Source organism: Ochlerotatus camptorhynchus, unplaced genomic scaffold (genome assembly GCF_037179485.1).
Source record: "Ochlerotatus camptorhynchus isolate MF236.1 unplaced genomic scaffold, CSIRO-AGI_Acam_v1.1 ptg000056l, whole genome shotgun sequence".
Lineage (NCBI taxonomy): Eukaryota > Metazoa > Arthropoda > Insecta > Diptera > Culicidae > Ochlerotatus > Ochlerotatus camptorhynchus.
Window position 1 is genome coordinate 3619156 of NW_027040546.1, and position 21321 is coordinate 3640476.

Genomic DNA, 21321 nt, shown 5'->3' on the forward strand with positions numbered 1-21321 from the left:
GCAAACCCCACACGCATCAATATATTGACGCGAAGGGGAATTATTGACAATAATATTGATGATGTGAATTTAGAAATATTGTCAATCTCGATATATTGACGTCAATATAGCATGTATTGACAATACGATTATTGTCAATAAAAGCAATCGTGTAGGGTTCACTTAAGACCAAGTTCTTTCATGATTGCATCTCGTCATGGGAGAACGAGGCTCGGTAGCTCAGTGGTTACCGTTTCTGCTTACTGAGCAGAAGGTCCGGGAGTTCAATCCCAGGCCCGTCCCCTTCCTTGTAATTTTTCACTTTGATTTATTATATACCCACTAGATTTTAATGAAAAACAAATTCTTCTTTAACACCGATCGCATCACTTACCACAGTGTGGGTCCTGATCTAAAAATAGAAATTGGATGAGTGCGCGCGCGTGTGTGTGTGTGTGTTTGTGTATTATAATCGCTCTACCAAAAAACGATCCCTGCGTGTGCGTGCAACCTTTCCCCACATCCAACATCCCAGTGATTTCTCGTGGAAGCGCAGAGGATTTCTCGGTTTCCTTCACAGCGAGTACCACGTCAACACATTCCTTCCCATTCCTTAGTTGACCTGCATTCGGACACGGCCGGCGCTGGTATTGCTAAATATTAGATCTCCTACACATTGAGGATGAATGTTAGTCCCAAACATCATCTGTTGGTTCTCTGTGTAATTGCAGCAGCAACCGTGGGCGGTCAATCTGATCTGATCTGATCTGATCTGATGGCATCTCATCATGGGAGAGAAGTTTCGGAAATTGTGAGTAATCGACGCGAAACGTATTCTCGCGGCGAAGCTTCGCGGAATATGACGGAATAAGAAAACTGACATAAAGCGTACTAGGGGAAATGGATGTAATGTCGGTCGGCCCATACATAAATTCAGCAATCGACTTAATTTTCAATAGCGACCAAAAATATCCATTAGAGTACCGTTCCAATGACTCGTTCATCTAGATAAAATTGTCAAATAGCAGATTTTTAGCAATGGGCCCAATCTTATATCCTTAGGCCAACATTAGAGCATTTTGCCCAATATAGTTTGTGAACGACTTTCGAAATCTGCTCATCCGAAAACATCGACTGATAGCCTCGATATTCCTAATTCCTAGATCCCTAATTTTTCACGATCGAGATTTTAAGTTCTAGACGCATTGTATTTTGTTTATATCCATGATATTTGAATCTGGAAAAATGTTTCACGCTCCAAAATAATGAGATTTTAAAGTTATTAAAAAAATCTATGTTTGACGCGTTACAGAAGTTTCTTTTCTTGGGATGAGTGGAGCAAAGTAAAATGACGACCAGTCCGTTATAGCGACTACAAAGAAGAGAACGATACTTTTATCCAAATTCACATGGCAACCTTAGATCTACATTTACTTCTAGGCTGCAGCTCTTCACGTTGCTAAATGCATTGCTTCATCTATATACTAGATCTTTAAAATTGACGGTTCTTAGATTGTCAAAGTTTGTCAAAAATATTTTTCTCTGTGCCTCAATTTTGCGTTCTAATCACCAATTCGCGATCTGTATCTAATACCAACTTAGTAAATTGTTTGTGTTTATAAAGTTTCTCGATGTGACAATTGTAATCAACCATATATCAACCAAATTGGAACCAAATATTGCCGATCAATGAATGTCACTATTGATCTCTTTTTTGTTGTTGTATTAAAGTCACTATTTGGTCACTATTTTCGTTGTTTTAGTCACTTAAGTCACTACTTTTATATCAAATGTCCACTACCAGTTCTGAGCTCCCCATTTATTAAAGATCTTAACGATTATAAGATCTAAACTTATCCGAAATTCTGGATTTAAAAATAAAATTTCATGAACATGGATTTATTTTTTTTTTAATATACCACACATAGAGCTTTCTAGAGCTATAAGTTTTTTTCGTGGATATCTCCCCTTCATCTCTTACACGCTACGCCTCTGCACCTTGAAGCTAAATCGCCTCCAAATACTGATTCCATTCGTATCCCTTTGACAAGTAAACTTCAAGTAAATTGTTTAAATTTCAGGTTGGAAGCTACTGCTAATCGGACTTAATTAAGTCTGAACTGCTGTGCTGAAACATAATATAGCAACTTTACATAAGTGTTGGTTGTGAGCAATCATTCACATTTGTACTAAAGTTCAGACATTTGAATCTTGAAATTTTTTTCAAAAGGACGTCGTTGACAATTTTTAATAAATTGTATCACGAATACATCACTTCTTATCACACGTGTTGAGACTAAGTTGGAGGGAAAATAAAGTCTTTCTTGAAAAATCGTGCACGGTAATTTTCAATAGTAGTTTTGAGAAAAGAATTCCAGTGCTAAAAATTAAAATAACAAAAAATTCCTGATTCAATGTTTTTCGTTTTTTTTTAAAAGCCTATGAAAATGTAAATTTTATAGTTATTGAACAATTTTGGTCAACATTTTTAACTAACAAAAAAGTAAGTATACAAAGTTTCCTGCAAATCGGAGACGTTAGAGATATTGTTTTGACGTAGGACTACGTCTGTGATTTCTATATGGGGGTACACTTTGTGAAAACCGAAAAAGGCACATGTTACAAAATTATGAAAGATTTTGTACGTTAATAGCTCAGCTGCCCCTGAGTCAATTTCAATAATTTTATAACTTATCGATCAGAAATATTTCTACGCATCTGTGAAGTTTAAGACTTTATCATTTTTCAAAATTTCACTACTGAAATTTGCACGAATGTGCAACTATCGCTAAGATAATTAAAATTATCACCGATTGCCTGCGAAAAGCGATTTCCCTAACACAGATTTCAAAGTTGAATTTCATTCGGTCTCACCAAACGGTGTTTATTCAATTACCGCGTGGCGAGTGCTGGTGTTCTCCAGTTCACAACGAGCTGCAGCCCACATGACCATCCATAGAAGGAGAAATAAGCCGCAGCGCTATTGATCGGAATCAGTAGCTCTTCGTGAGTCGCTGTGGGTCATCTATGTCAAGCACGCCGTACTAAAGAGTATACACAGAGAGAATCCCGCTCAAATTCCTATTCCTAAACAAAACACAAGCTCCTGCTTCAGTTGACAAATAAGATTTATTATATAAGACCACGTAGTCCTACGTCACCATTGCGTACAACCCCATAGGGCTGTCCCTTGTAGGTTTTTGTTGTTGTTTGGCCTACCCAGCTTATATGTGACTCATTCCAGTCAAAACCAAGCTTCTGGAATGGTTTGCGACGATAATATGCTACTTGAGATGTTATTGTTCAACGTGGAGTACTGTGTCTATGCCTCCCTCTTGAGATGGGGAGATTGATGCTGTAGTCTCCGCAATGCCAATATAACGAACTGTGTCAACTGCATGAAGAATAGGAACAGCTACTGGAGTTTTTTGAAGCTACACCAAACTGAAGTTTGGTTTTGGAGCTCTCAAGCATTACAATACAGTTGAATTCTTTTCCAACATTTAACAAAAGAACACCCAAATTATTACCGTCCATGATTCCCCCAACCTGATACAAAACCTTAGGCAAAATCACATTATTCACGGGACGTGCCAAGTAATTTCTTTATATGAACCAGCGATGCCACAGTGCACAAGCGAAGAATTAACTCTTCCCATTTTTCTCCACGGCTATTTCGTATTCAAAAAGCATTCCGAGCGACTCATACAAACGCACACACACACACACGCCGGGAGCAAGTCATAATAATATGTAATGAGCTTGCTCCAGTACCCTGGAACCGTGTACCGGTCATGGCACTGGTTTTGTGCTCGAAAGATCATAGAGCTATGCAAACTACCTTTCCGGTGTGGTGCCTTACGGCCTACCGTGATTGTTATTTTCACAAACTGTGCCCGAGTAAAACTGTTTCTACCTTAAAATGTACAATTTTTGTTGAGTTCGTATGTTCCAAAATTACATTTCATCTTAACCGGGTTGCCCCGGCTCCGGAGTAAAATCTACTGCTGCAAACTACTACTATGTATAGTGCGTCTTACTGCTCCACGTAGTTGGTTGTGAATGCAAACAACGAATGGCTTGCGCGGTACTACTCATTAAAATTCAACGAATGTAAATGCGGGCTAAAGAAATGGCCCCAGCACGAGCGAAGAAGCCGTGTTCTTCCCCGTTGTAGTTAACCTACAAAAAAAGGTCACCATTTCAGAAAGTCTTCCGGGACTCTATCTTCCCACCGCTCACACCCCTTTTGGGGACCGGCAGACGAAGTCAGATGTCGAAATTAACCGTGTTTGTCTCCTTGACGACTGGGATCGCATTTTCAGAGAGCTACGTGATGACGTCACCCTGGAATGACTATAAAATGACGCAATCCTTTCCAATGGTTTGGACGGTGCTATCAATCATAAATTATGTGACCTTTCCCGGAGGATCCTTTTCGTTTGACCTTGCGACTCTTGCGTGCAATAATGCAAAGGATTAGGGTTGCCACCATTGAAATCTGAAGCGGACAGCGTACAGATTTGCGACCGAAGCTTTCCTTCACGGAAGACATTGGGCAAACAAGTTGACAAACAATCAAAATCCCGAAATTGGCCGGACTAGTTTCGACGAAAACCTCTGACCCTTTTCAAATTAACCCGGTCCGACAGCATAGTCGTTTGCATCCTATTGCAAATCAAAAAAAAAATTCAAATCTGAATTTTCCTTCGTAGAATCCAAACGTTCACCGCTGCCGACAGGTGCTGATGATCGACTTTGACTCAATTAATTACTACCTTCAAGCGTTCGGAAGTCACTTTTTAAGAAATTATTTTTTTACTGATCTGAATAGTGAATTTGGCATCCCTATAAATGCCAACTCGACCTACCAACCTGGGATACCTTTCATCGGGCGCCAGCCATACCTATCTTGTTCAGTCGTCCATCTGTTTTCTTTTCACAGTAATAAGAACCTAGTTTTATTTCCTACGTCCATTCATTCATCTCAACCCAGGTGCTGTGCATTATTTATGACCATGGCAAGATCCTTTTCCGCTGCTCTCTGCCAACACAGTCGTTCTTTAGAATAAGCTCTTTTACCGGTTGTTCTAATAGTGGCGAAACTTGTCCTCTCTCCTCGGTAGTGGTGGTGGTTTATTTTTTGTTTTGTTTTTTGCTTTTCTATGACTTCCCGAGTAGGAAGAAATAACTGACCAATAGCAAATTTTGATATTACCAACAGGAAATCCGGAAAAAAGGTCTTTTTTCCATGTCAACTGACGATCCGATTTTATTTTTCCTTCTCCAAATTCCATGAAACTTCGCATAGCTGTTCACTAGGCATGAGTATAAGCATGACTGACCACCCACGGTTGCTACTCCGTTACTGTCAGATTGACTGTAATTACACAAAGCTGCCTAATCCTTTTAAACCGTAGAATCAGGACCCATTGAGTTTTACCTGAAAGCCGTGTGTATATCAGCCCGAGATCTCACCGGGCCAGGTAGTGCTCGATTGACCGTCTACACGTGCCAACGAGTCGAAGTTCTGCCTTGGTAGGGAACCAGGTACCGCGAAGAGTTCGCAGCGATAGGACCCCGTGCCATCCTGCACTGATACCACTGTCCGTGGCAACCGTGCCATTCATCCCACTCATAGCTCCGTCTCTCAAGCTCGAGCTAGTCGCCGCAAAAGAGGCTGGTGGATAGCCCACCCCGTCTGGTCCCCGTGGCTTTAGACCAGGGACCTTAGGCATTGTAGTAATAGAGTGAGAGAGAGAGCATTCAGAGAATAACAGATAGCAGTGGGCGCACCCCACTGTTTGATTTGATCAAGCTTAATAACCTCTGATTGTCCTCAACATGTTACTGTATGAAGGGCCAAAAACGGGTATGGTGGATCGATAGGTAAATTCACCTATACGTCTCCACGGGATGGTAGAGAATCTCCTTCCAGCCACATGATCATACATTTGGTCAAATAACGAGCCGACAGAAGGATACCCCAATGAGTGGGGAGAAGAAACCGCCCTTTATCCACGAAATGTTATCAACAGCGAGTTGGAATCCCCACTCTCCCCGTCCAAATCGCTTCAATTGGTTGCCCTAATGCTCCCTCCCAATCCCAGCATTGTTTTTTTTTATTTATGAGCAATAATAAAAATTTAAAATATAAAACGGTCTCACCTACGAAAATTGGACAGAAGAGTGAAGAAACATCGACTTCACTGTTCTGTCCAATTTTCGTGCCTATTTGTGAACTCGTTGTCATTTTCTGCATCACTGCTAGCCGCTACTAGTTTCCCGAAAGTCTACCATGTTATTTATGATGTGTTTGTGATGATATTTCGACGTCCATTATCTCTGTATGATGAGCTTGAGTTCCTAGTTGCGTCTTCTAAAACCGTAACACCAATGCGAACAATGAACAGATTCTCCGGGTATTTTCTTAACGAGCATCACTCCATTGTCGTATCGCATGTGCTCCATTTTGCAGCTCTTCTTTCACTTTTACTTTGTTGACTCCATGGTACCGGAAAATATATAGACATATACATTATAAGCAATGATGTGATATAACCACAAAGCAATGGCCGTTCAGAATGATTCAACGGATGTGGAATAAGGGAACATTTTAATTTAACACGATTTAAAGTATTTCAATACAACATTACATTTGTTCACTAACAATTCACACATTTTTCAATATGCTATCATAAGTAATTTCTGTAAGAATTTACTTGTGTTATATATAATTAGTATCAATCTTCCATCATATCGTATCTTCAAGTGATCTTCGCAAGCGCCACATTTCGTTCAGGCTCTTTGGAACTACATGTGATGATATATGAAACGCACCTTTTACAGTGAATTGCACATAACAATGTTCATCACTTACTCACAGATGAAATCTGCATCAACCAACCTGGCAGAACGCGCCCTAACCCTCACTGAACCAAAGGGCAAAACTATGCACAAATTGAAAATCTTATATGGGTGATTCCAGCTCAAGTGGGTACACCACCTGTGGTCGATGTCACCGATTTGAGCCAAACTTGGCCAAAACGCTTATTTTGGCATTCTGAACAAACACCTTATTTGGTTTTGCTCTGATGTGCCTACATCCCTCTCGGCTATAACCCTGGGTTTTCGAGATTTTTAATAATTTCATCTTTCAGAAGAGATTACTCCACAACCAAATAAGCTATTCGTGATCTTAGAACGTCGATTTGAAGATTTTTTAATGTAGATTCTTATAGATGTACCCATATTTTGCTTTTGTGTTAGTCACTACAGTAAACAGGCTGATTACTGGCAGGTATCCAAATTGTCTAAAATTGCCTATGGTGAGTTTTCCAAAGTATTGTGAACATTTGAGCCCAAAATTTTAAGAAATAAAAAATCCCACCCATGGAGAAAATAGCCTATTTTTGACAATGTGGATACCTGCCGGTCTAGTCATTATAACAAAAACAAAATGTGGGTACACCTACATTTAAAAAACCTCTAAATTGACGTTCTAAGTTCACGAATAGCTTATTTGATTGTGGAGTAATCTCTTCTGAGAGATGAAATTTTTTTAAATCTCGGGCACTTTAGAGTAAAATATAAAAAGGCGTTTGCTCAGAATGCCCAAATAAGCGTTTTGGCCAAGTTTGGCTCAAATCGGTGACATCAACCACAATTTTTTTTTTATTCTGTACCCACTTGAGCTGGAATGACCCATATGTTATGTAAAAGAATTGAATGAACACACATCAGTTACACAGTTTGTTTTTAATGAAGGAGCTCGGTGTCCTTCTGGTTACCGTTTTTGCTTACTGGACAGAAAATCATGGGTTCATTCCTAAGCTCCTCTGTAATTATAAAAGAGTTGATCGATCACATACATCAGTTTGCTTTCGGCTGTGGGCACAACAAAACTGGTTTCTCCCGCTTGTTTACTCGGTCACGGTATTGTTTTCGTGCGCTTTGTCAATTCCCTGCAGCTCTTTGTCGTCGCTGTTGGAGCAAATTTTTCGATAATAATGGTCGAAATGAAGCAAAATTTATGTTTTCCTATCTCGATGGCAGTTCAAGGTCAAACATGGGCGAGATTGCAAACTTCGTTGGATGCGAATCATGGTGCCAAATCAAATCGCTATTCTATCAAATTGCTGAAAAGAAAGAGATCTTCACAAAGCTTAAATTTGAAGCAAGTATGCATTTGTCCAGGTACATAACCCGGAGCAACTAACTTTCCAATATGCTAATGGAAAGGCAGTTTAGATACAAATGTCGCTTGCCAAGGGCAACGTGCAATACGTGCGAGTGTACGATCTGCCACCAGACATACCAGATGGTGTGTTCAAAACTTACTCCTACGTTGTGTCTCACTTTGCGAATTGTGACCACAGCACGGCCCCAGTGTGCACAAACGATTGAACGATTGCGACGGTTTGCTTTGTCTCAAGTGCTGCTTCAGGAACGTCTGGTGGTCTTGATATTGGCCAGGAACTCGATTGTTTGGATAACCATGACGGCCCACGTTTCCACAAATCGCTGCGCAGAAATTCTCCAACGGAAAGACCTCGGGACACTAGGTCAGCAGGGTTCTCCACCCCCGGGAATATGGTTCCACTGGCATCCAAAACGGCGACAAAGGTTTTCCAAACGTTGGGTGGAGAGCGAAGCCACTGCAGCGTGACAGCAGAATCGGACTAGAAGAACGCTGCAGAAATGGGAATGTCGATGGCTTGTCTGATACGGCGATACAAGTGCGCTGCAAGGACAGAGGCGCACAACTCCAGGCAAGGGATGGTTAGACGCTTGAGAGGTGATACTCTCGATTTTGACATGAGCAGTTGAACAGACACTTCTCCCTGGTCATTTTCGCAGCGAGTGTAAGTACATGCTCCGTACGCCGATTCCGATGCATTCGCGAAGGTGTGAAAGCGTAGCGTTCAGCTCGGAAGATGAGATGAGGGGATACTCATTGCAAATACTCTTCCATCTGATGCGAATGGAATCGGGAACAGGTTCGTTCCAATTCGAAGAAATCAACCACAACTCCTGCATAAGGATTTTTGCACGTACGACTACAGGAGCTATCAGTCCTAGAGGGTCAAACAGCGATAGTATCGATCTCTTCGTAGGTGGAGCGTCACGTGGCTGGATCGCTGAATCCAATCGAAAGGCATCATTTTCGGGCTCCCAGACGATTCCTAGTGCCTTAATGGACTCTGGAATGCCGGTGTGCTCTTTGGCCAATCCCTGAAGAACTTCGAAACGACTGGACGTCCACTTACGCAAGTCGAATCCACCCCGTTGCATCAAATCTTCTCACGGAGACTGATCGCTTCTTCTATGGAATTGGCACCACCGATGAAGTCATCTACGTAGAAGCTTTTTCGCAACGCTGGTCCGGCGAGAGGAAATGCATCGCTTTCATCTATAGCTAGCTGCTGAAGCACACGGATTGCCAAGAACGACGAAGCGGCAAGACCGTAAGTAAGGGTAAGTAGCCACAGGATGCGTTGCAGATGGGTGTCTTCAGGGTGTACCAGAACTTGTCTGTACATTTTTGCGATGTCCGCGACAAGTGCAACCAAGAAGGTGCGGAACTTTAAAAGAATCGTTATGAGGTCATCCTGCACTACAGAACCTACACCGAGCGCCTCATTGAGCGAGTGGCCAGTCGAGGTTTTAGCCGAGCCGTCGAACACCACTCGGAGCTTCGTTGTTGTGCTTGACTCCTTCAGCACGGTATGGTGTGGTAGATAGTATGCTGTAGAATTGCCTTCGTTATCGGACTCGACCAACCGCATATGGCCGAGGGACAGTTACTCCTTCAAGAATTTGTGGTAATCCTTTGGGCTCCTCTCAAATCTCCGCTCCAGCATTCCGTATCGACGATAGGCGTTGATCTGAGACTCTCCCATCAAAGCTTCGAATTCAGGTTTTCGTGGCCAGAGCTGGTAAATATCACGGCCGTCATGTGACAGTGAGAAAACAGGTTCTCTCACTATCACGAGACGAAACTACCTATCACGAGATTTCTTGTCATTTTCCAATGATCAAGCACTCATGAGAATAATTCTTATGCGGTTTTGACATCAAGATTTCTAACTGATTTAGATGAATTTAAGCAATCAACCGTATGTAATCGGTAGAGTGAATATATTTCAAAGATTTTCTCGGTACAAGTAACTTTAATAGCAATAAATGAGCTAGATATTACGATGACCACAACACTGTCACGCAAGGTCACGTTCTGTCATGACAAAAAATTCGATGAGATTTTCAAAAGAATCTCTATCATCGTTTTCTCATCCGATGATAGTGACAGAAGTATCTCTGTAAATATCACGTGAGATTTTTCATTGAAAATGACATTTTACAGCCCTGTTCGTGGCAGTCGAACCATGTAACGACCCTCAGCGGTGCGGGTCGTCGTGGACTTGAAGAGGGATTCACAGTAGCGCTCCTCAACCGAATAATTGTCCTTCATTGGCAGGTCCTCCGTTTTCCTCTAGCGTTACCATCGAGACGTTCAGCATACTGTACGAGAGAGAATATGGAGTGGGCGATTGATTGGGCTGTGTTAGTGCAGAACCGGTTACCACCCATCCGAAGACGCTTTTCACAAGCAGTGGACGATGTTCACCAAGATGAATATGCGAATCTGGAACATTTTCGATAGCTGCGACCGCAGATTGTATGGGATTCCCCATGGAAGAAGTTGGACGATTTTGGTGAGCCAGTACCACAGCATATGTACTCGGGACGGGTGCGTCAGTAGTGGCTTCGTGGGTTCCATCGCTAGTACCGGCATGCAAGATTGCAATGTTTGCAGTTGAAGTCGGAGGAACAATTCTTCGCTATGTGTTCTCCTTTCAAACAGTTGTGGCATAGTCGCTTCTTCATAGCAAGTTGCTGACGTTGTGCCACCGATAGGCCAAGGAACATTTGGCACCTGTTGATGTTATGCTCTTGCGAGCATACTGGACATTTGAGTCCCGCTTTGGTAGTAGAAGCACACGAAGTAAGCCGAAACTGCTGCTGCCGTGTTGCCCCATGATGCGACGAACTTGGAACGGATGGAGGAGCATGGTTGTTGACTGAAATGGATTCCAGCACACGTACTCGTCGCTGCAGAAATTCGATGAGGCACGGATAGTCCGGATTCTCCACGGTCGATGCGTGCACCTCCCACGCCTTGAGAGTTTCGTCATGTAGCCGAGTACAGAGTAGATGCTCAAGAATGCTGCTCCACTGTCCTGTAGGTTCACCCATCTGCCTCAAGGTCTTCGTGTGGCGTTCGAACTCGTCCACCAAGGCGTGCAGTGTCGATGAAAAGAGCCTGCAAATGTCGCTTCTTCGAAAGATAATCGTTCGCATAGCGCTTTACCAAAGTATCCCAAGCCAAGTTGTAGTTCGCTGCACTGATTGCGATCGTTTCAATTCGCTGTGCAGCTTCCCTTTCATTGTGGCTTTCAAGTAATGAAACTTCTGAATTTCTGGCACGTTGGGATTTGCGTGAATTAAAGCCAAGAACGTGTCATGGAAACCCAACCACTTCATATAGGGGAGCTCGGGGAGCAAAATTGTCGGCAGCTTCAACCCAGAGAAAGCGGAATTATGGCCAATAGCTTGAGGGATTTGAGCGTCTTTAGAAAGAACAGGAAGTTTAGATGTTAGATCGGCTTGTATAGCAAACAGCCTCAGTACGTACCTCATCATGCATTCGCTTACCTTTTTCGTCGAGCTCGATGGACTCCAGCTCCGTCTGCACGTCCTGTTTTCTATGTGGTCCAGCCGAATCTGAACCTGCCATGCGTCCCTCGCAGCATCGTAGGCCTCAAGAAATGCCTCTGCCCGACCCAGAACAGCGGGAAGACGCCTTCCGTGAAAGCAGCGCTTGGTTGTTGCTCTTCCCAAGTAACAATTTCGGTTTTATAAGGGTTTTGTAGACCATAATTTAGACTTGTAGCATCCTTAAAAACCTCCATAAAACTTGCAATGTTACTTGGGCTGGGTTCTTCCATAGTGCAGCGACGAATCCAACTCCAACGGGATGTAGCCAAGAATGACGAGCACTGTCAAAAAAATGACCACGGTAGACCCGGAGAGAGAGAGAAAGAGAGAGAGAGAGAGATATTTGCTTGGAAAGGTACTCACCTAGACCAAGGCTTAGCGTGCCTTGATTTAATCAAAATCTTCAGGTATTCGACGAAGCAGCCGCCGAGATGAAAATCGATGCGATGAATGCGCAACTGTATGCTAGATGCACGTGCGTAGCGATGCAAAAATTGTGCTAAAGAATGCTCCAGAAGAAAGCCTCAATTGTCCGTCGAAGAACAGTAGCGGACCTGTATTGTGATCCACACAACGAACAGCTCGAAGATGGCGCCCGATGGCCCAATCAAGGATGGCGGCAATCGCGTTCTCGAACCTTCCACACAGGTGCTTGAACGGAACGAAACGAAGATCTAAAGCGTGCCTGAGAGATGCGTGGGAAGAATCGGACGGGTAATTACCTGGAATCCGATTGAGCGAGTCTTGTATCAAATACAAATCAGAAATACTCGAAACAATCGACCGCTAGCAGGTGCTTTACCTTCGAACAGCAATTGCGCGTTCAGCACGTCTTCCATTGTTCCGGACTGGAATAATGGCGGTCCTGGCCGTTTATCCTGGTCACGACACCAAAAAAAAAATTCAAAACTTACTCCTACGGTGTGTCTCACTTTGCGAATTGTGGCCACAGCATGGTCCCAGTGTTCACACAGGGAAGAAAGTGCATAAGATGCACTTTAGAAGAGCAAAGATGTCAGTACTTCGAATGTCACTGACAAGACGTGTTGAAAACCAGAGCGATACACACACTTGCAATTTTCGGTTGCACAAAATTAAAGAACAAGAGTTCTTCCACACCTTTTATTTCACCACAGAAAATCTTAACTTTATGAATTTAGGTTCGTTTACATCGAGCTACTGATACTGACTGATGACCTAAACAAATGATGATGTGAGGAAATGATGATGATGACGAAAAAACCCGAATACGAGCCACCGAAGACATAAGGTTACCAGTTTAACCGGTATATTATTTCGCCTGAACGGGCGAAAATGCGGTGCTGAATGGGCTCGCTACCAAAAACATCATATTATGTTTCATCATGGTGATTTAACATTAGTGAAAAGTGATTTAACAGAAGAAGAAAAACCACGGGAAGAAAAATGAATTACTCAATCCCCCTAAATGTAAAGAATATTAGTCCCTCGGCTGCTTTTAGCTGCTACAGACAATGAGCCTTTTTTATAATGCGTTTATTTTTCCAGGCTCATTTACTGTAGCTTTGCGGAGCCGTGGCAATAAGCCTTAATAAAAAAAATGTTTTTTTTTTGTTTTTCTGCCATAGTAATAATAACATATTGATTACTTATATTATTTATTATTAACGATAATACCAATATAAAAACACACACGTGGATTTGTTATTAAGAAAGCTAGATTTTTTATCTATTTAATATGCTTCATATACCATTTAGATCTCAATGTTGTTATGATTACTGTTAGCTCGACCACACGGTTGTCAAAACATATTATGAAGAATGCTTATACACAGCAAAAAAAGTTGTTGAATATTACATCGAAACTGCTGCAACCAGGTCAATCCCTCGGTTGTGTAATATCACATTGTACGATGTACATCGATTTTGCGAACAAAATTACATCCATTGATGTAAAATTGTAACTGCTTTTTGCTATTACATCATTATTTCATACATCAGCTTGAATTACGTTGATCGATATTACATTTTTTTTTGCTGTGTATCAAATTTTGTTTTCACTTTGCTTTCATTCTCTGCTCGAGTTTACATTATATGTTTTAAGTTTAAAAATATCTTAAGAATAGCAGATTCTGTTATTATACCAGAATATGTTGTCAGTATGTTATTATGAAGATTTATTGAATAACATACAAATAACTCAATAAGATATGGTAGCAATTTTTTTATTATTTTGATTTGATTTTCCCATACACCTCTACCCGGGTTGGCACTTTCAGGGTTCGTTAAGTCGCTACTAGCGAAGGAATGTGAAAGTTTTGCCCGGAAAAGTTTTGCACAACCAGAATCAGCAATGTGGTCGCCCTACAAAGCGCCCTCTCTTTTGGTTGGTTAGTTTTCCATTTGCAGTGTAGGAATCACCGCCCAAAGGCTGTTTGGGATGACTAGATGTGCTTGTGTGGCTCACGGCGGTAGCAGTCCGGACGGTGCAGAGATTAACACAGTTCTCCACTGGAGTGCGCTGGAAGTGTTCACTCCAAACGGATGAATAGTGCATTTCCTTTCAAACTCGTTGTGCGTGGCTGAAAGGTACTTCCCAAAGCGCAGCTGTTTGAGTTGTGAGTTTTCACACCTATGGGAAAATCATTCTTCGGTGCGACGTGTTTGTTGTCGCAACGAGAAGCGTGTTTGCTTTGGAGGATTTAGGAAAAATAAAATCCGTCGCTAGATTTTCCCCTCATTCAAGTCTGCGGTTTTGTCGGTGAAGCTTTTCAATCGTTTTTTTTTTTCAATTAAGGGCTTCAAATATTAATGCTTGGACCTCGGGTTATTCAATTTTAATTGTTTGCATATGCGAGTAGAGACACCTATACGTCAGTGGGCCTCATCGATCATCAATCTCGCCATCAAACTACTACTCCCCCGTTCATCGATTATGGAATCGACCTGCAGCAGAACTGTGCGTTTATTGACGTTTGTGCAGTTCCTACTGTTCCTTCTCTTTATTCCGTTAACTGACAGCTATAAAAGGGACCGCCGCAGCATAAATAAATCTCTTTGGTTGTTCTAGCATCCTATAGGCGGAGCCCTTATCATCAGTGCCGAGTGGTTGAGACGAGACAAATTGGACAGTGAGAATTTTATTTGGTACAATGTGGATTTGAAGTAAAATTAAGTGAAGTTAATTACTTTTATAGTTAATTAAAATAAGTTGAACGGTGAATTAAAAAAAAAAATAAAGTTAGTGGCGTAAGAACCTGATTAGTGCGTGGTACTCACTTGTAAAGAACTTACCTGTGGGTTAAACCAGTGAAGATCCTCCGAAATATTTATCTCCATCTGCGGTGGTTATCGGCATTGGTCCTTCGAGCCGGATAAACGTGAACTCCGCTTGTCCGCCAGCCCAGAATCTTCATTGGACCCGCTGTATCGACGCCCGCCACGTGTCAAGGAAGTTAGCTGTTCTAGAACATTCATACAAGGCATTCAAATTGCCTTTACAAGGTAATTACCCTTCCAAATCCAATACCCCCGCCCTTTCGAGCTACGTGGTCTTCCGCTTTACAGATCCGTTCTCTTCTTCCAGTACCTGAAAGTCCGTACAGATTTTGAGTCAACCTACTACCGTGTGAAGGGGTTCTTACTTTCGGTCAATAAATCACCTGCTATGATACAGTCACCTAACCCTCGTTGAAATGCGCAAGCACCTCTACAACCGTCTTGCGTTCGACTACCTGACGTGAAGCTACCTGTTTTCTCTGGTCAACTAGATAGCTGGTTGAACTTCCACGGCCTATTTGTCTCACTCATCTCACGAACTCTCCAATATACAAAAGTTCTATTACTTGCGGTCTTCCTTATCCGGAGATGCCCTCAAGCTGATATAAACCATCACGATTAGCGCTGACAATTGTTGACAGAACATTATCAGAACTCTGTAAGACTGAAACAGTCGTACGTAGACTCGCTCTTTGAGTTTCCCTCGCTGAAAAGGGAATCAGCGACGGAGTTGCACTCACTCGTTGAGAAGTTCGAAGCGAATGTGGGAATACGGAAACAGTTGGGACCGAATTCTGGGACATACTTCTGATACGAATGCTCAGCATAAGGCTCGGCAACACCACTCGACGTGACAGAGAAGAATACTCATCGACGAAGAATCAGATCACCTTCACCGACTTTTTTTTATGATTTGATTTATTTGTACAGGCTCAATCGAATAAACTTTACAGAGCCAAGTTATCATTTTCGTTATACATACTTAATCCTAATCTTAAATCTAGAATTACAAGGATTGAATCAAATACTCGTGGTCGTCTTGAGGTTAGAGGAGATTTACAAATCCTTCACCAACCTAACGGCTTTCATTCAACGAAGAGTCACGGTTCTACAGTCAATCAACAAGACAACTGAACCTCCTCCGTCAACTTACACAAAGAAGCCTGTTCAGCGTCCCGTCACCAGCCGTGGAGACAGCCAGCAGAACTATCGCAAGTGTCTCGTCTGTTCCGATCATCATCCTTTGTATCAATGCGCAGTTTTCTCGAAAATTTCAGTAGAAGATAAGCAAAGGGATGTCCGTCGCCCCCAACTATGCCGCAATTGTTTACAAAAGGGCCACCAAGCACGGGACTGCCTCTCATCCAGTACTTGCCGCAAGTGTAGAAATCGCCACCATACTCAACTCTGCCCCACCGACGCTCCAGTTGCTGTGAACTCCAGGACTGCCGACGCCGCTCAACCGAAAGTTTCTTCTGTCCCTGTAGGCGAAGAACAACCGAGAAGCTCCGCCTCAGCCGCTACTGAACCCGTAAGCTGTTCGTCTTCTACATTGAAGGAGAAAAGCATCCTGCCAGAGCACTCTTCGATTCGGGAAGTGAGTGCTGCTTTATGACTGAATCTCTCGCCCAGCAGATGAAGGCCAAACGCACCAAGATCCTCTTTCCGATCGCTGGTATCGGACAATCTTCAACGTATGCTCGTCACAAACTCCAATCTACTATTCGTTCACGTACTTGTGATTATTCTACCACTGTGGAATTCTTGATCCTCCCGTCAGTATCTGTAGACACCTCTTCCTGAGAAATTCCCCCGAGAATTCAGCTTGCAGTCCCGTCGTTCTACGATCCAGACCCGTCCAACTAGTATTGGGGGCAGAAATCTTCTTTGACCTCTTCAAAGTGTCCGGTCGGATTGAGCTTGGTGAGTCTCTACCGAATCTAGTCAATTCTGTACTAGTCTGGGTTGTATCTGGCAAGACAACCGATACCCGTTCGACAAATCCCGTCATCGCTAACAGTCACCGATCTTGCGAAGAGCACTTTCGCCGGACAGTCTCTAGAACTCCCGAAGGTCGCTATGCCGTATCTCTACCCATAAAGGAAGATGTTCACTCCAATCTCGGTGACAATCGTCGCACAGCTATTCGTCGCTTTCGTCTACCACGAGGTCAGCTCGCTAAGAACGACGAACTAGGCAACCAGTACCGAGCGTTCGTGGACGAGTACTTTCAGCTAGGCTATATGGAGGTGGTACCAGACTACCAATCGCAACATCCTTCCTACCATTTGCCTCATCATGCCGTAATACGAGCAGACAGTACGACCACTAAGGTACGCGTGGTTTTCGACGCGTCTTGTCGCACATCGAATGGTCGGACCCATAGTGCAAGAAGAACTACGATCGATAACAATGCGATCCAGAATCCGCCCTATTCTGCTCAACGCCGTTGTGAAACAGATGTACCGACAGATCTTAACGGACCAACGCAGCAACAAGCTAAAGCACCTCGTATGGAGTCCATCGCCTGAATCCCCTCTGCAGACATATGAATTAAAAACCGTTACTTACGGTACCACCAGCGCGCCGTTTCTTGCCACACGCGTGCTCCAGCAGCTGGCGGACGACGAGCAGCACGATTTTCCAGAAGCTGCCGGTATTCTCAAGAAAGATTTCTACGTGGACGATTCATTTTCCGAAGCGGACACAGTAGAAGAAGCTATCACACTACGAAAGCAGCTGGAATCTCTTCTCGGAAGGGAGGGTTTGAACTGCGGAAATGGGTTTGAAACGAAGAAGCCGTTCTAGAAGATGTTCGCAAGACAACCGTGCCCTAAAGACGTCCGTGGATCTGGATCGTGACCAGTTTAGGATTGCACTGGGAACCAACGACTGACTCCGATACAAGATCGATACACCAACGACCGATGACATCCCACTTACCAAACGCATTGCTCTTTCCCAAATAGCTCGCCTTTTTGACCCACTTGGCCTGGTGGGACCCGTCATCACAACAGCGAAGCTGTTTATGCAAGCTTTGTGGACTCTAAAGACCAACGATGGATTGATTTGGGGTTGGGATCAAGAACTCCCAACGCCCATTAAGAAACGATGGCTCGACTACATGGCTCAACTACCGCTACTGGGCTTCTGGAATTTTTCTAGAACTTCTTAAAAGTTCCTGCTGTTTCCCTGATGCTGATGGATCCATTTTGAAGTTCTCGAAGCTTCTTTGAAGTTTCCGAAACATTATAGAAGTACTGACAACATCCCTTATAATCCCGCAGTCTGTTCTCCTAACTTATTTACAGTTTCTTTTTTATCTAGTTCGTTTATCTAGAAGACTCAATCGCGTAAGCTTAACGGAGCCGATAAGTCATTGTTCATTATTTGCAACAACATTCACTTAATTCTATGTCTAGTAGGAGTTGGGTGGACTACTCGCGGCTTACCCGAGGTTAGAGGGGTACATTTTCGAAGGATAGGATCAGGGGAGGAGCTTGGGTGGGGTTTCGTTGTCTCATGAGAGCGATTTCGCCAGTATGAACGGTTGTGCGGTTCTAGCCCTAGTAGCACCCTTGTTATAAAGTTGTCTTGGAAACTTATATACGACTTATTTCAGTTATAAACAAGTTGCTGCAACTTTATGGGACAGAATTGTGCTACTTGGGAGCTTCGTCAGGAGTTTGACCGGCTATGGTGGCCAGTTTTTACAGTTTCTAAACATTGTTTCGTCCATCTGAAGTTTTCGGTATTATTCTGCGGATGTTTTTGGAATTGCTCTGAAATCAATGCAGCTGTTCGGAAGATATCTAAACTTCCCAACTTTCTTTGCACTTCCGTGAATTCATTGAAGCTTCTGAGAAGCTTCCGCATTTTTTCTTAAGTTCTCTGAACTTTTAGGGTTTCTTTAATTTTAGAAATTCCAATTCTAATTCGCATTTTTCCTGATATTCATGGAATTGCACTGAAGTTCTCAAAACTGTGCCGAAGTTCACGTAACTTCCCTTCAGGTCTTTACACTCAAGTAATGTTCTTTAGTCATCCTGCCATTTTTCCGAATTTAATGGAACTGGCCTGAAGCTCTATGGAACTGCTCTGATACTATCGGAACCTAACGTTAAAGATCTTAACACTTCCGTGTAGTTCTAAACCTTCTTGAAGTTCTCGAAACTACCCTGACATTTTTTGGATCTTCCGTGAAGTTCTCAGAGCTTCTATGTGATAGTTTCCGTAGCTTTTCTGATGTTGATGGAGCTAACATAATGGTTTCAATATTTTCCTCGAATCCTTGGAACTTCATTAAAGTTCCAGTAATGTTAACAACATTCATGGGACTCCCAATATTTAAAATACGATGGTGATTGCCAAGATTTGGGAGGAGGAGATATTACCGGAGGAGTGGATGGAAGGTGTCGTATGCCCAATCTACAAAAAGGGCGACAAGTTGGATTGCTGCAACTACCGCGCGATCACACTGCTGAGTGCCGCCTTCAAAGTTCTCTCCCAAATTTTATGCCGCCGCCAGTCACCATTTGCAAGAGAGTTCGTGGGGCAATACCAGGCGGGATTCATGGGTGCCCACGCGACGATGGATCGAGTGATGTGCGTTGTTCAAGTATCGTGGACACTCTCGAGTCCCTTTGAAATGGTGATGGAATTTCGTGTCTGCTGTTCAACATCGCGTTAGAAGGTGTGATCAGAAGAGCTGAGATGGACACGAGTGGCACGATATTCAGGAAGTCCATCCAGCTCCTTGGCTTCGCCGATGACATTGACATTATGGCACGGAACTTTGAGATGATGGTGGAAACGTACATCAGACTGAAGGCTGAAGCTAGGCGGATTTGACTTGCCATCAACGCATCAAAGACAAAATATATGAAAGGAAGAGGTTCTAGGGAAGACCATGTTAGCCTCCCACCCCGAGTTCAGATTGACGGTGACGAAATCGAGGTGGTCGATGAGTTCGTGTATTTGGGCGCCAAAAATGATACCAGCAGAGAAATTCAAAGACGCATTATGGCAGGGAATCCTGCCTACTTTGGACTCCGGAGGACGCTCCGGTCGAATAAAATTCGCCGCCGCACAAAGTTTACTGTCTACGGTGGAGTGCAGATGGATGACGGAACGTGGAGGAGGCGAATGAACCACGAATTGCACCAGCTGCTGGGAGAACCATCCATCGTCCACATTGCAAAAAATTGGGCGACTACGGTGGGCTGGGCACGTCGTTAGAATGCCGCACGACGAATCAGTGAAAATGATTCTAGAAAGCGACCCAACAGGAACAAGAAGAAGAGGCGCGCAGCGGGCAAGGTGGATCGACCAAGTAGAAGGTGACCTGCGGACCCTTTGCAGACTACGAGGCTGGCGAACTGTGGCCATGGATCGAGTAGAGTGGAGACGACTTCTTCGGACAGCAGAGGGCAACAAGGCCTTAGCCTGATTGGTAAGGTTAGTAAGGGCCTCCCAATATCTTTAAAGTTTTCTGAATTTAGATCTTGAAACAACTGTCGAATGGACCTGAAATGTTCTTCGGAGAATTGGTGAACATTTGTCAAGAGCGCAAAAGACGGCCCAAATAAGATCATAAATATAAGTACCTGATGGACGCAGCACATTTCGTATTTGATAAGCGCAGAACATTCTTCATAGCACCCATGTAAGTGTAATATTTCTTCTTCTTTCAAATTTCAAACTTGCTCTATCCTAGAATACTATCCAACTTTGATTTCCGTTCGTTTTACTAATAATATGAGTTAACTAATTATCGACCAATCTAAATCGTCTAGTAGTAAATCACACGACAATCACAAACCCGATAAACGAACGTAAATCAAGGAAACTTACTAAAGTCATTTCTAAACCTATTTATAAAGAATTCCGTTGAGAAGTTTGATAAAATTAGAGGAATTTATCAAGCTTGTGGTGCGTTACTGGTTTAAGATCTACCACCGAACCCCAGTCCTGACAACTTAAAACTAGAGTTCCTAGGATTTTTCAGTACTCAAAGGAACCGTTTTAGTCCTTGTTATTTATTATGCCTTGCTAAGAAGTTAGTGATCATGTCCCAACCGTCAGAGGAAAATGGAGCATCACTTTAACCTTTCTAGGTAAGATGCTTCCAACGACCAACCAATCATATAATTTCCAAAAACGGAGCGAGATGTCCACGTTTCATCCATTTATTTATTGGATTCTGAATCATCGTGTTTAAATCATGGATTTAAACAGGTCCGATGTTTTCTGAATCATCTTGCCCCTAAAATGCATGCTGCACAGTACCCCTGGTCGTTTTGGTAT

General features: G+C 43.0%; 2 protein-coding genes across 2 annotated transcripts; one reads left to right on the forward strand and one right to left on the reverse strand.

Annotated features, from left to right (window-relative positions):
• Nucleotides 1–10761: 10761 nt before the first annotated feature.
• Nucleotides 10762–11427, reverse strand: LOC135717466 (uncharacterized). Its single transcript, XM_065239554.1, has 2 exons — nt 11351–11427; nt 10762–11302 (listed from the first exon to the last, which is right to left on the reverse strand). The coding sequence occupies exons 1-2, from the start codon at nt 11425–11427 to the stop codon at nt 10762–10764; spliced, it is 618 nt and encodes a 205-aa protein (XP_065095626.1).
• A 5199-nt stretch (nt 11428–16626) lies between these two features.
• Nucleotides 16627–17823, forward strand: LOC135717467 (uncharacterized). The gene is made up of 3 exons (XM_065239556.1): nt 16627–16709; nt 16868–17348; nt 17476–17823. Exons 1-3 carry the CDS (start codon nt 16627–16629, stop codon nt 17821–17823), a joined length of 912 nt encoding a protein of 303 aa, XP_065095628.1.
• The last annotated feature ends 3498 nt before the right edge of the window (nt 17824–21321 follow it).

What these genes read in the sequence shown, in the direction of transcription:
- LOC135717467 (XM_065239556.1), top strand. Translation starts at nt 16,627, where the DNA reads ATGACTGAATCTCTCGCCCAGCAGATGAAGGCCAAACGCACCAAGATC. An exon ending in GGTATCGGACAATCTTCAAC is followed by an intron (nt 16,710 to 16,867) that starts GTATGCTCGTCA and finishes TCTACGATCCAG; the next exon opens with ACCCGTCCAACTAGTATTGG. An exon ending in CAGACAGTACGACCACTAAG is followed by an intron (nt 17,349 to 17,475) that starts GTACGCGTGGTT and finishes GTTGTGAAACAG; the next exon opens with ATGTACCGACAGATCTTAAC.
- LOC135717466 (XM_065239554.1), bottom strand. Translation starts at nt 11,427, where the DNA reads ATGAAAGGGAAGCTGCACAGCGAATTGAAACGATCGCAATCAGTGCAG. An exon ending in ACTTGGCTTGGGATACTTTG is followed by an intron (nt 11,303 to 11,350) that starts GTAAAGCGCTAT and finishes CGACATTTGCAG; the next exon opens with GCTCTTTTCATCGACACTGC.